The sequence below is a fragment of the Rhododendron vialii genome, chromosome 7a, assembly GCF_030253575.1.
Source record: "Rhododendron vialii isolate Sample 1 chromosome 7a, ASM3025357v1".
NCBI lineage: Eukaryota > Viridiplantae > Streptophyta > Magnoliopsida > Ericales > Ericaceae > Rhododendron > Rhododendron vialii.
The window spans coordinates 5,928,004-5,941,574 of NC_080563.1; the positions used below are offsets into that span (position 1 = coordinate 5,928,004).

General features: G+C 39.3%; 2 protein-coding genes across 9 annotated transcripts; both read right to left on the bottom strand.

Moving 5' to 3' along the window:
• Positions 1–250: 250 nt before the first annotated feature.
• Positions 251–6,374, bottom strand: LOC131334258 (zeaxanthin epoxidase, chloroplastic-like). 6 transcript variants are annotated; one of them, XM_058369197.1, is made up of 11 exons: positions 6,312–6,374; positions 5,049–5,449; positions 3,872–4,034; positions 3,715–3,789; positions 3,500–3,600; positions 3,071–3,186; positions 2,743–2,954; positions 2,402–2,493; positions 1,955–2,069; positions 1,738–1,841; positions 251–603 (listed from the first exon to the last, which is right to left on the bottom strand). In XM_058369197.1, the coding sequence occupies exons 1-11, from the start codon at positions 6,357–6,359 to the stop codon at positions 594–596; spliced, it is 1,437 nt and encodes a 478-aa protein (XP_058225180.1). In that variant the 5' UTR covers positions 6,360–6,374; the 3' UTR covers positions 251–593. The 6 variants fall into 6 exon arrangements, 5 of the variants coding, with proteins under 5 accessions (XP_058225180.1, XP_058225178.1, XP_058225176.1 ...); XM_058369195.1 differs by having other exon boundaries at positions 5,049–5,506; XM_058369193.1 differs by lacking the exon at positions 6,312–6,374 and adding an exon at positions 6,004–6,208 and having other exon boundaries at positions 5,049–5,506.
• A 1,155-nt stretch (positions 6,375–7,529) lies between these two features.
• On the bottom strand, positions 7,530–13,076 carry LOC131334262 (protein EMSY-LIKE 3). Of its 3 annotated transcripts, none has more exons than XM_058369202.1 (10): positions 12,780–13,076; positions 11,587–11,798; positions 11,381–11,490; positions 11,012–11,261; positions 10,690–10,911; positions 10,543–10,611; positions 8,544–8,786; positions 8,392–8,460; positions 8,242–8,305; positions 7,530–7,927 (listed from the first exon to the last, which is right to left on the bottom strand). In XM_058369202.1, the coding sequence occupies exons 1-10, from the start codon at positions 12,805–12,807 to the stop codon at positions 7,890–7,892; spliced, it is 1,305 nt and encodes a 434-aa protein (XP_058225185.1). In that variant the 5' UTR covers positions 12,808–13,076; the 3' UTR covers positions 7,530–7,889. The 3 variants fall into 3 exon arrangements, with proteins under 3 accessions (XP_058225185.1, XP_058225184.1, XP_058225183.1); XM_058369201.1 differs by having other exon boundaries at positions 8,222–8,305; positions 12,780–13,066; XM_058369200.1 differs by having other exon boundaries at positions 7,530–8,305; positions 12,780–13,067.
• Positions 13,077–13,571: the final 495 nt, after the last annotated feature.

Consider the following 13,571-nt stretch of genomic DNA (forward strand, 5'->3'; position numbering starts at 1 on the left):
TCAAATTGATGCAAACACTCTTCATGAAGGTAATTGTTCGACCACATTTTCACGATCTGTCCTAAAATCAATTGGTGTTACGAAGGATTTCACTTAAGTCTTTTATGGCCTTGAGCAGCTGCAGAGAGTGGTATTATGTAACCAAATCCATCGCTCCGGGCCCAAACTAATGCATTCATGCTCACACAATATAAGGAATACCCAACATACTTCTCAAACACAACATACTTCTCAGAACAGGGCAGGGCAGAGTGTGAAGAAAAACTTGAGAGGTGTTGATTGTATATATTCCAAAAAAATCACGAGTTGCTGTATAAATTTTCTAAGCACCCAGGTCCCCAGCTTTAACAGCTATAACTATTTTGCGATCACATGGTAGTGAATTTACATGAATATTAATCAAGTGGTTTCGAACACTCATCATCAAGTACTAAGCTTTTACTCTCCTTTGGCCTTGTGTTTACCCTTAAGTTTATCCAAGCTCCAACACCACGAAACCAGCCAATGAGTTTATAACTCGGAGCGACTAATTCGGAGATCAATCCCAACGGGCCAATGTTCATTAGCGGAACCATTGCCAATGTTGCTTCCTTTCACCACAATCTGCATGGAGAGCAACATGACCAATCCAAGAATTCTCACTTTTGAATAAAAATTAACGAGAACAACAATACAAGAGAATACAATACGATACTTGTAGTTTACAAAGTGCGAAGCTGAAATCGATCATTTTACTGGTAGCATGAAATGATGTGAGTCGGAAAGGATAGGTCCCTTCTTTGCTTTTGCCATAGATAGCGGTACTGAGTTAGATAACTACAAGGAGTGCAGATGCTCCTCCATAAGCACAACCACAGAACCTCTGAGCACTTAAATTGCTCCCCTACATTATTTACTTGATAGGTACAGTCCTTATGATCATGAGGTACCTTAACTGCACATATCGATTTGTGCCTGGGTACCCTCCTACTGGCACAGTCATGACTAAAACCTCTTATGACTCTGAAAGCAAGCCCAGATGATTGCAACAATACTTAGGCGACAATTTGACATGATTCAATAATTTCAGCTAATCTTTCCTAAACGTAGCACATGTATATACAAACGTTCGCATCCCAAGTGCTGATTGCTGATGCACAATCATTCCCCAAACTGACCAACACCTTGTTTATTGAATTTGGTGGGGGTGATATTATTGAAAGTCCCCGCTTCTGTTGCCAAAAGATTGTTTCAAACAAATGTCTTCTAGATAAGGCGAGGAATTCAGGTCAGCAAAAACATATTTGAATTAGATTTGCAGGTCCTCTGATGGAATGTGGTTATGGTCTAAGTAGGGTGATGCCAGCCTTATTTCTTCAACTTAATGAACATCTGGTTGTGGGTATCACGAGAAGGCGGCAAAGAAAGCCAGGAGGGCAGTCCCATTATGTCTAATATGAAGCCTTTGAAACAGAAATTTGAGGAACTAAGATGCAGAAAGGACTATAGGTGGACTTAAGTCTATTTCTAGTTCTATGCAAAACCACCCTTTAGTTAGTACTTAGTATAGTTCAAAGGAGAGTGGGAATTTGGGAGACAAGAAGTTATATAGGGTGACACCTGATGTTGTTCTTACTTCTTATAGTGCCTTTCCTTACTGAACGAAAGGTCGAAGTTTTTAGAATGTGTCCTAGGACAATGCCACTCTAAATGTTGATATTAGCACCAAAAGTAAATTAGATCTTTTGTTTTTCTTACCCATGGCCTGCTATCATCCAACTCATGACTTGCGGCAAAAATGCTTGCATAAATACACGCGCAATGGGAATAGCAGGATGCTTTATCTGCCAATCCGACAAATGCTGTGACAATGTGAACAACAACGAAAAGATAAAAACCCATTAACAAATGAAGATTGAAAGAAAAGGAAGCTGTATAGATTGAAGCATGAAACTGCAGGAAACGCAAAACTTACAGACAGTGGACCAGATCCAAAATCCACGTAAGGTCGGTATTCGGCAAGCATCCTTGATGCCATTCGGCTCATTGTGTGAACTACACTGATGCGGAACATTCTTTTCTCCTCATATCTATCCATGAAAGTAAACAGAAATTGGGAACCACAGTTGCAGTTGGACAGTATCGCCTGGTAAGTGAGCCACAGGCGAAACAATAAAAAAGGAACGACAACACAAGAGTGGAAATAAGCAGACATTTCATTTTCTTTTCAGGCAACCATATAATTCCATAACATAAAGATCAGACTCCAGACTTCATAAGATCAGTAAATGTTGACCATATATTTCTCTTCATTCTCAAGGTTTCCATGTAGGACAAGGTAAATTTAGACTCAGCGACCAGAAAATTAGGATATGTTATTTTCCTGAGCAGCATTTATAACTTTAACTTTCACATTACATACCTTTTCAGAGCGGAGGCAATCTCATTTGGCAAGCAAACATCAGTGCCATTTTCAGTTATGTTATCGAGCTCAAGTATAAGTTGGTAACAATCCTACAAAAGAAATCGCCAGAGTCCAACAAGGCAATGGCAATGCAAAATGTTAATTAGACCCATGTTCCAAAATTAAGCACAGTATTACATTTGTTTGTGAAATTCCTACTCTACAAAGGGTCGCCTGCAAGAGTATCTTTCAGCTCTCAAAAAATTGTTTATGAAATATTCTCTTTCATTTTCCCTCCTACTTCAGGAGTGCGATGTTATCCTTTTAGTGTTAATGTCACCGGGATCAACTTTGATTACCTCAATTGCCATGCAACCCCCTTGACCGAGATTTGGCTGCATAGGATGAGCAGCATCGCCTAAAAGAGTCACGCATCCAACACCCCAGGAGTAGATCATATCTCTATCATAGATATCTCTTTGCAGAATCAAAACCTCTGGTGTTTCTGAGATTAGCATAACCACTTCAGTACACCAGCGGCCAAACAGTTTCAGAAGCCTTTCCTTCTTATCTGAAACATCAAAAGACAAGATTTAAGGTGAAACTTATGCACCCAGTACATAAATATGATTACATCATGTTATGATGAATATGATTTCAGAGGGAGGGTGTTAGAGAGAGATTTGCCTCCGGGAGGATCATGATTCATGGGGGCTTCCTTATGGAAGGCATACCATTGCATCTTCCCACTCCCTACATCTGAAGCAACAAAGTACTGGTTCGCTCCCAAGAATACACGATACCTACAGTTAAAGACTGCAATATAAGCAAATCAAGCATTTTGTGTCCCTCAAATGACGCTATGAACTTTACCAACGATCTCGCAAGCCAATTTGAGATTCAAAAAGAATACACACTTTTCACTGTAAAACAACTTAAGGACAACTCACATAATATACATGTAAGAATTAATCAAGATGTGAATGTCCCTCTCAAACAAAAATGATGAGAATACATGCTTCTCAATACCTCTTCCTTATACACATTACTATGAGTAAACTACAATAGTTGCATAATGCATCAATTTGAAGCCCCAAAATGACACCAAATACATACCCAACAGTATCAATGTACGGTGGCCTGAAGCTTGTTAGTCCGCTATAGCACGTATAATTTGAATATTTGGCCGGTTGCGAACCAAATAGTTTTGAACGCACCTATAAAAATTAACTAATTCAAAGTTAAAAAGTATATAAAGAAAGGAGAAAGAATTAGCTCAACAAGTTCTGTAATTCAACGAGAAAGAGAGGGAGGGAGGGAGAAGGTCGTACTTTTGACCATATTCCATCTGCCCCAACCAAAACATCACCTTCAAACTGCCTTCCATCTTCAAGAATTACTTTGACCTACGATACAAAAAGTGCATCAGATGGGGTATAGAATCCAATCAAATCAAAGGTTTTGATGACATATTACGAAACTTCAGACCTTGCCAGAATCTTCCACAAAATCAACAACTTTAGAGTTGTTACTAAGTATTTCTTGCCCTACTGCACTCACTAAGATGTCTTGCAAAGCTATTCTACATATCACTTGGGTAACAGGAAGCCCCCTTGTTACGGCAGGCGTCAAAAGATCAAACTTTGTAAACCTGAAAAAGAGGGCAACGGAAAAAATCGCCTTCAATCATTTCCAAAAAATGCGCACCTCAGTTGCAATAAGCTTAAATTTCTCCTATCTGGAACTATATTCATGATGTGCCTTGGAAAACTACATATTGATGCTGACTCTCAATGTAGAAACAGAAAAGCATTTTGTTCTTGTACTTGATCACATACTTGGCTTTGAGAACCAATTCCCGAAAATTAGAGTTGCACACAACTCTCCAAAAAAAAAAAAAAAGTGGCATAAGCAATCTCCACTAATCAAATGGGAGTTCGAGTTTTGAACCCCATAACTACAGGACACTAGTAGTATATCCGTGATCAGTTCAGTCATCGAGTGCAATTCTAATTTCTAACTGCCTTGATTGAGACTATCGACTTGTGCGTAGAAGTGATACAAACGACAAATTGAGATCCTTCTGACTCGGTTTCCACCTCAATTCACCATCCACAGACTAAAAGGTCTTGTTAAGCCTGTTTTATTACAGGTTTTACATCGACTGATACCTATAGCTTCTGAAAATGAAAACTGAAGTAAAATTACTGCTGCAGCAAGATAGATCATATAAATCCGAAAGTATGGACTTTCATTTCCCAAGGGCTGAATGATGAGCAAGCAAAATACTCAGACATAGTTCCCTTTCTCAATCAGCTAGTACTATTTTTCTTCCATTACCCTCCGTTTGAAGAATTAAGCAGAAATAGATCTGTTTTCAGTTTCCACAATCATAGACAACTAAACTACACAGCAGACAAGAACGCACAACATCTCAACAATTACTGTTAGAATATTTGGGAAGAGAATATGGTATTATTGGATTGAATTGCAAACATTGTAGAAGAGAGAAGGCATATATATAGCATTACAAATGGACTGGCCTCCAAGTAACCTAGTTGGTCGAAGAAGGAACTGTTAGACAATCAAGAATATAGAAGACATGACATAAAATATTTACACTGACATTTATGAACTCATTAAAAGTTGAAGGAGATAAGCATACCATTCACCTGAAATTCCATCGGCAAGGCCATTGATCCGGTCACCGGTAACACAACCTGCTTCCATGATTCGCCTCGCCACATCCTCATCAATAGCTTCCAAGACTGCCAGAGCACTACTCAGGAGTTGAATCGGGCCGCGGTGCTGGCCCTCACCCCTCACTGCACTCAAATCTTTCTCAAACACCTTCACTTCATACCCTCTCTTCTTGGCTGCCAAAGCCAAGACTAAACCCCCAACACCCCCACCGGCTATCAATATTCTCACCCTCTTTTTTCCATCCTTTTTCTCTTCATCTGCACCCAAATAACCTCTTTCTTCACACCTTATTCTGTAGCTTCCTAAACTGACCGTCTTTGCTGTAAACCCAGAAAATCTAGTAGAGTTGCTAAAACTAAGACCCTGAAAAAATGCCATTCGTTGTTGATGCTCAATGGTCAATGGGTTTTTTACACAATTCTGCAAATGTACGGATACGCAATAGTACTAGTTTAGAGGATGTGCTCATTTGGGGTTTCCTACAATGTCAGTGCAATTACCAACAAAAAAAGAGTACACTTTTTGTATTTTTGCTTGAAGGCGGTGCGTGAGGGCGGTGCATTCCGGCATAGACTTTCACTTAAATAAACACCAACTTGTGCTTATCGGGATTCTAATTTTTTGTGATACACACACACACACACACACACACTCACATACACTCACACACATACTATATATATGTATATGTACGCCTGCATATATATTATATATAGAAGCAATATAGATAGAAGGAAGAAAAGTCCAAAGAATTGGCGAAAAACTCTTGGGATTGAAACAGCTAGAGGAAAGAGTTGAAGTAGAAAAACTAAAAGAATTACTTGTGATTTGTACAGGCACGAAGAGAAAGTGCAGAAGCTCTGGTCAAGGACTTTCACCATCACAGATTAAAAAAAAAAGAAGGAATTTTGACCGACCTCTGGACGCCACGAACAGACAGGCAGAAAGGGATGGGGAAAGAAGAAAAGGAAAGAACACGTCTTGGAATTAGAACAGTGGAGGGGCATTGACTTAAATTAAGAACACGAACCCATGTGTTTTCTTCAACAGATGTAACCAGGTGTGTATGGTGGAAACCCACAAAGAGTACAGGTTTGGAGGTTAGATGTCGATGCCAAATAACAAAAATGCTAAGATGGTAAAAGGGAGAGACAGCTCTCCTATTTTCTCTGTAGCCATCAACAACAGGAACAGCTTCAAGACAAAAGAAAGAGAAGTCACCGACCTTCTCAGGTTGGGGGGGATGGTACCGAGGTGTTTCAGCAATGTGCATTTTAGAGCAGCCGCACTTTTGATCTTGGCCATACACCTAAGACATAAAAAGTACTCCGCTCATGAATGAAATTGACTTGACTCGGGGGTGCACGTTGCAACACAGTAGAAGTTCGATGTGTGTCAACGTCAATTATGCGAGTCTCTGGCACTTGGGAACATTTTTTTGTGGCACAGTAACACTGTCCCATGATGCCTATTCACGGACAAAAAGTCTATTTCTATCCCTCTGTTTTGCCGCTCTCCTACTGCTCTCAATTTTATCATCTAAAAATATTTTAGATAGTCCGAATTTTAAAATACTATTTCGGAAAAAAGTTAAGTACTCTTAAAATCAGACTATTAATTGTCGAGACGGAAAATGAGATTGAGCGAAAAGGTTGAGGGAGCAGTGGGAGTAGTCTTGCTGATTCACGTAGGTTTCACAATTATGTGAAGAGGTTCAGTGTGAATATTTAGTTAAGGAGAGGGTAAGACAGCCACACATGATGCCCATAAGTTAACACACAATACTTAGCTCTATTAGGAGAAGTAACTCAAGATGTTGCCCTAGTAGTTAAGGCTTGAGGCTCAAGAGATTGCTCCATTTTGAAATTTTTTGGACGCTATCAACTCTTTTAAAATTCGATGTCCATACGGAACTTTGCACTTCAAAAAGACTTACCGCAAGTGGACTGTGAAATTAAGCTCCAAGATTAATCGAAGGTTCGTACTTGAGTTAACAAAAAACACCAATGTTTGGTGAATTCCTGAAAAATGCCACTCAAAATCCAAAGGTGGACCTCACCTTTAATTAATGCGATTAGGATTCTGCTCAAAGCAGTGAAATTCATTATTTTGACCAAAGTCACCAAACTATACGTGATAGCGACATTCTTTCTTTCTTTTTTGGTGCAAGGGAAAAGCAGGTGATAGTTATATTCATCGTGTTTCAAAATTGTGAAAACTAATTAGAAGTGCCACTCCCACAGCAATGTCTAAAATGTCGAACTCATGAGCAAAAAAGCAGCAGTTTGGAAGGGGAGGAGCCAATAATATTCACTCACTCTTGTTCCCCTCTTTATTCATGTGAATTTAAAAAAGAAAAGAAAAAGAGAGTGGTAAAAAGAGAGTACGAAAATCAACTTCCACAACAAAAATATAGATAAAGGAAACAAGAGCGAACACGAGATGTCAATGAGAAGTCATGTGAAAGGTGGGGAAATACAAACTTTGTACATGATCTCTAAATAAGCACTTGAAATAATTTTGTACAAACATGGCCTCTAGGCAAAGAAGACTATCACCCCAGCTAAAAATGTACCTACTCTAAAACCCTAATCAGAGTTATCCAATGTTAGGAAAGTACAATACGGGGATAACATTATACTACAACAAAGACCTAGAACGAAAAGCGACCTTCTACATTTCAGTGATCCTAAGATTTAAAATACTTCCCCTGTGATCCATTTAAGTATCAATTGAGCAACCCCCTCTACGGCAATTGCATAACCAATGCATCTGCTTTCCTATTTTCCAGCAGAACAGCTAATTATTGTCGGTCCATGGGCACGAAACGACCACCTTCATCTGTTTCAAAACAGCTGAATCAAATAAGCAACTAAGAAAGAAGAAATTGAAAATGAAATGAAATGAAATGATCATATTTTGGATCTCGTGAAACGTACTAATCTTAGTTGCTCAAGTGGCTACACCTCTAATCAAGACAACGGAAAGTTTCAAAAAATGCTAGGGCATGGGTTACCAAACTTTACAACAAGATGCCCCAAGTTACATCAATAAATTTGTAGTAATATTTACCAGCACGGTAGGACTATATATCTGGGAAGTACTAATTAAAATTCGAAGAAAAAAGTGTAGAACCGTTGGCAGCATTTCAATACCACTTTCGCCATCAGAAATATCAGCAAGCCGGGCAAGTGCCTCCGTAAGTGCTTGTTCATGCTCCTGCATAGCAAGATAGCTAAACCTTATGACGCAAATCACAAGCAGTAAATAATCAATTCTCCAAAGTGGATGGTTACTTCACTTACCTTCAGCACCTTCTTTGCTTTCTCAATTTCGAGTGGATCCGGATGACTAGCATCAAAGACTCTTTCCACCTACCAGACAGACAGCAGGGGGGGGAACAATTAGATATGAACACATACAAGACTGAAGTGAAGCAAGTTGCTTTGCAACTGACCTCCTTAATTAAAGTGTCCGTGTGAAGAATCTGAATTTCATCCAATCCCTTCTTCCCTATGCCATTTTGTGATGGGGCAAAATCCTTCTTTGGTTGACCCTTTGTCGATCCCCTACCTCTTCCTCCCGCTGGAGGACCATCACGCCCAACGGATCTACCTACGACATGTCCTGATCCACCATAACCCCCCTGACGAGAAATTCCAGGGTCTTCACCATCCCATTGAATATCCTCCGGTGAAATCTGCCATAAGAAACAAAAAAATCTTACTGCTTTGAAACTCGAGCGCCTTCCAAATCATACACAGTTTATAAAATACAATAGTTCAATTAATTAACAAAGAATAAGTTAACAGTATGTGGACCAAAGTAAAATGCTTCTGTTTAACCCTTAAAGGCTGCAAGCAAAACCCCAATCCATTTCAATATCTCAAGGTTAACCTGGTAGCAAGTATTCCTACGAGATTCAATTGGCACTGTTTTCTGAGCACTAAAAATATGATACACATGCCATGAAATGATGAAATACATACATCAGAAACATGTGTATGCCTCATGGCCACAGTTTATAAGCAAGAAGGAATCAGAGTCTGTACAACAGCTTTTTCCAAACTAATTTCGGGTTGACTCCAGTAATTTTCTCCCAAAATCTACCCTCTCAAATCTGCTCTCCATTCAATCCTTCATCAAACAATAAAGTACAACATGCATACTTTGCGTATATGGGTGAAACCGTGGAGAAGCATCAACCCTATTAATCTAGGAAAACAGGACCTATGATGATACCCCCAAAACTACGAGAGAATGCGTTTGATCTCCCTCTTCTAACAAACCAATTACGTCATTTTCTTCCTGGGTTGTCCAGAATCAAGTGAAAGAGCAGGGTGTAGTAAATGGGAGAGTGCGAGAAAAACATGTACTACTGTGATGGGGCTGTTTCACATCCCTCTGGCTGACACCCAATCACAAACTTAACCTTCATAAACCTACTCTTCCTTCCTTCTACTCTCTGATTCACCCACTGGAAGGACTAACATACAAACTGTATGTCATCATCAATGGTCAATGAAAAAACACATTAACGATGAAAACACCAATATGTAAAGACTAAAGGCTAATACTATTTTCTAAATAGTGCTAAAAGGAACGAATCCATGATTCCCCTTGTCTAAGTTTATTCCCCTCCCTTCCTACAAATCTGGTGAGCAGATATTTCTGCATGCCCCTCTCTCACGATAGCTCTTGCATCTATTCCACGCAGTTTTTGCAAAATACTCTTTTCCTTCTATCTTAGAATGAAGTCGTTAAAATGGCTCAGGTTGTAATTCATGATGAGGAACGATCTGTCCAGGACCACGACCCATCTGTTGAGGGTGAAGATGAGCAGCCTTCTCATTGCTTCATAAATTACGAGGGAGATGATAGGATGCCTTCTCAATCCTTGTCTTAGCAGGAAGATTTCTTCTTCCCCACTCCTCCACTTAGAACCACGCAACCAGCAAGTGACTGGAAAAGCAACCGAGAAACAGTTGACTTTGCACAAGTAATGTGGAGTTGTATCTATAACTTTCTCCACAATGAATCCACCAAAAAAGCTTGCCAGTAAGTGAAGTGCTCATCACATTCAGAGAGGAATAAGCTCTGGTGGAACTTAATAGGGTGCCGTGATCCTAGCTGAGTCCAATGCAAGTACGCTGCCCAACTACTTGGTACTTACCCAAACACAGAGCCAGCTTCAGAAGCTCTAAAAACTTGGAACACATGACTTTGGGACCGAAGAGGGTTGCCATAAACTAATCAGATAGATGAAAGACTTTGAGTTCATGACATGATCCTTGACCAGTCAAAATGGATGCTCTCTACGGGAGTTTATTGAGGTCCCCTCCACTGGACTATCATTTCCGACATTCATTTCAACTGACAAATGTCAACAAAAAGTTGTATGCAAATTACACAGCCATAAACAATGCCATATCATATTTAAGCAGCGTGAAATCTACCTCTGCCAGATTGACCCACTCCCATGTCTCATTTGCAGTACCAATATCGTAAACTAGAGCATGTCGACCCTGAAAAATGGTTCAGATCTATACCATCAGAATAAAATTCAGAAACTGAAACCCACAAGTAATAACAATCAAATATACCTCAACGGTATTGTAGTCGGTAATAACAGCTTCATAAAAATTGTTGTCATCTGGCCACCTAGTCCTCACTTTCCTCCCAACCAAAGGATTTAAAGATGCTCCTTCAGCACGCTCACTCATGAGGGCACCAGATGAAACCCGATTACCAAGTTGACCCCTTCCAGTTGGACCTGAGGAAGGGTACTGCATCTTTGTCGCAGATCCACCAGGCAACATCGGACCCTGTTAAGTAAATATGAATAGAGGCAAAAACAAGAATACCAGAAGTAGATAGAACAGAAGCTTAATGGCTATAATCTTCAGTTAAGAACTTCTAACTTACAGGTTTCTGCTTCTTGCCCTTGGCTCCCACAATCGGTCCTCGCTTTGCAGCTGATGAAGATGGTTGGGCGGAAGCAGCCACTGGTTGTAGGTGGAAAGGAGTGGGCGCACCAAAGGATTGAGAAGGTATGGACTGGTTTATCTTTTGTTTTTTGCGTGATGCTGAGACAGAAGGACTGGGCACTGGATCATGAACAGCTTGACCAGTACTGAGCATGCCAGCCTGAAGCCCACCAGCCTGCCTCCATTCCCTAATGGCATTGTCCAAATATTACCCATTAAATGACAGATACGACCATATCTTGCTGAAAATCAAACAAATGGAGGTCACTCCATAAGAACAACAAAGCTTGTTTAAACACTATCAGACCTTATCCTCCGGATAACATCATCAGCATTAACCCTGCCTAGAAGCTCTCTATGTTCTTCATTGGATAATCTCAACTCTTTTCTCAGTTCAGTTATTAAACTTTCCTTCTCCTGAAGAAAATACATTTCATCGAGCAGTGATTTAAACCTGACCTATTGAATTTATGAGAATATTTAAGGCCACACAACCAAAATGACAAAAAGTACCCATGTAATGGCATCAGCTTGAGCTTTAAAGGCTCTTAGAACTGAACTGTATGCTTCTTGCTCAAGGTGGTGAATTTGGGTCTCCATATCCGTTTCACCATACATCCTGGGGTATGGGATAGAACCAGGGATAGCAGATCTTCCATTCCCTGCAACACGGCCCCCTCTGGGAAGTCTATTTTGATGTGATGGAGGAAGATCATCATCAGTTCCTGCAATTATTTCAGGACGAAAAATAACAGGAGGATTCCAATGAAAATTGAAAATATTTCGGACAAAATGAACTAGCTAGTGAGAAATCCCAGTTTGTGATGGGGAACAAGAAAGCTAAGCAAATTTTATAACCAACCTAACCCTAAATCGCTCTGAGACGTAAATAAATCACAAGACAATGAATTCTGAAGATAATTTAAAACAAACTAACCCCAAATCACGAATGAAATCAGTACAAAACCCTAAATGCATCAAAATTGGAAGAAAAACTACAAAAATTTCCTGATTGGACCCTACTCTTTATGGGTTACGTTGGAAATTCAGAATTGGACCCAAATCCATACACCTGATGCATAAAGAAATCACAAGACTTTTGAATTCTGAAACTAAATTTATAACCAACCTAACCTTAAATCATGAATGAAATCACCCCAAAACCCTAAAATCATCGAAATTGGAAGAAAAAGTATAAACTTTTTCAGGTTGGACCCTAATTGGTACACTCTGAGACGTAAAGAAATCACAAGATTGTGAATTCTTCAAATAACTTTATAACTAAACTAACCCAAAATCAGGAATAAAATCACTACAAAACCCTAAATTCTTCTAAATTGGAAGAAAAAGTAGAAACTTTCTCAGCTTGGACCGCAATTGATACACTCTGAGACGTAAAGAAATCACAAGAATTGTGAATTATTCAAATAACATTATAACTAACCTAACCCCAAAATCAAGAATGAAATCACTACAAAACCCTAAAATCATCAAAATTGGAAGAAAAAGTACAAACTTTATCAGCTTGGCCCCAATTGAAACAGTCTGAGAGGTAAACAAAATGCAAAAATTGTGAATACTGAAAAGAATTCCATAACCAGCGTAACCCTAAATCAGGAATGCAATCACTACAAAACCCTAAAAAAAATTCATCGAAATTGACAGTGAAGGCACAATTTTTTTTCAGATTGGGTGAATGAACTCACCGCTGCTGTCGTAGGACCCGTAGTCCATCGCCAGATTTGTAACACCCAGCAACACTTCCTAGATCTGCAGAGACAGCTCCAAAACGGGGGGAACAATTTGATCAGAAGCTTCGAAATCAGCTGCGAATACGATTCTTGAGTTTGTCGCGTCGCGTTTGGAACAGAAATCGACCAATCGACGGGCTCCGGAGCGGAGCGGAGGGGGAGTTGAAGTACAGAGGAGGCGGAGTTGAGATGCGCGGACTTGAAATTTTATTATAGGGGGTATTTTGATTTTAGGTTAATTGTTGGGTTTGAGTTCCGCCACATATCTCTGCTCCTTTTCGGCCCGTGGTAGAACAAAAGAGACGCACGTGCCTACTGTCAAAGGTCCGTTTGGTTGCCGTTTATTATTCACAAAGGAGAGATTAAAAATTATAAAAAGATTCTACTCCAGTAATTAAGGCTCCGTTTCGCCAAGTTTTTTATTTTTTACGTACTTATTTTTTTCTTTACATGATAAATCATTCTCTCATAATACATCACCTTTATTTCAATTAGTGAAACACATCTATTACGCGTCGATTTCAAATAAGTTTAGTAGCTGCTTTTTAAACAACATAAACTTCTAGAGTTGAATAAAAATTTGTTAAAATTCGGTTTTAAAACTTAGATATTGTTAAACATCTCAAATTACACTTAAACTACTTAAATAGCTTGGTTGATTTATGAAAATTAGAGAATGGTTGATAACAATCTATAAACTTTCATATAAAAAAGTAGATGAACATGATCACTTTATGTGAAGCCCAC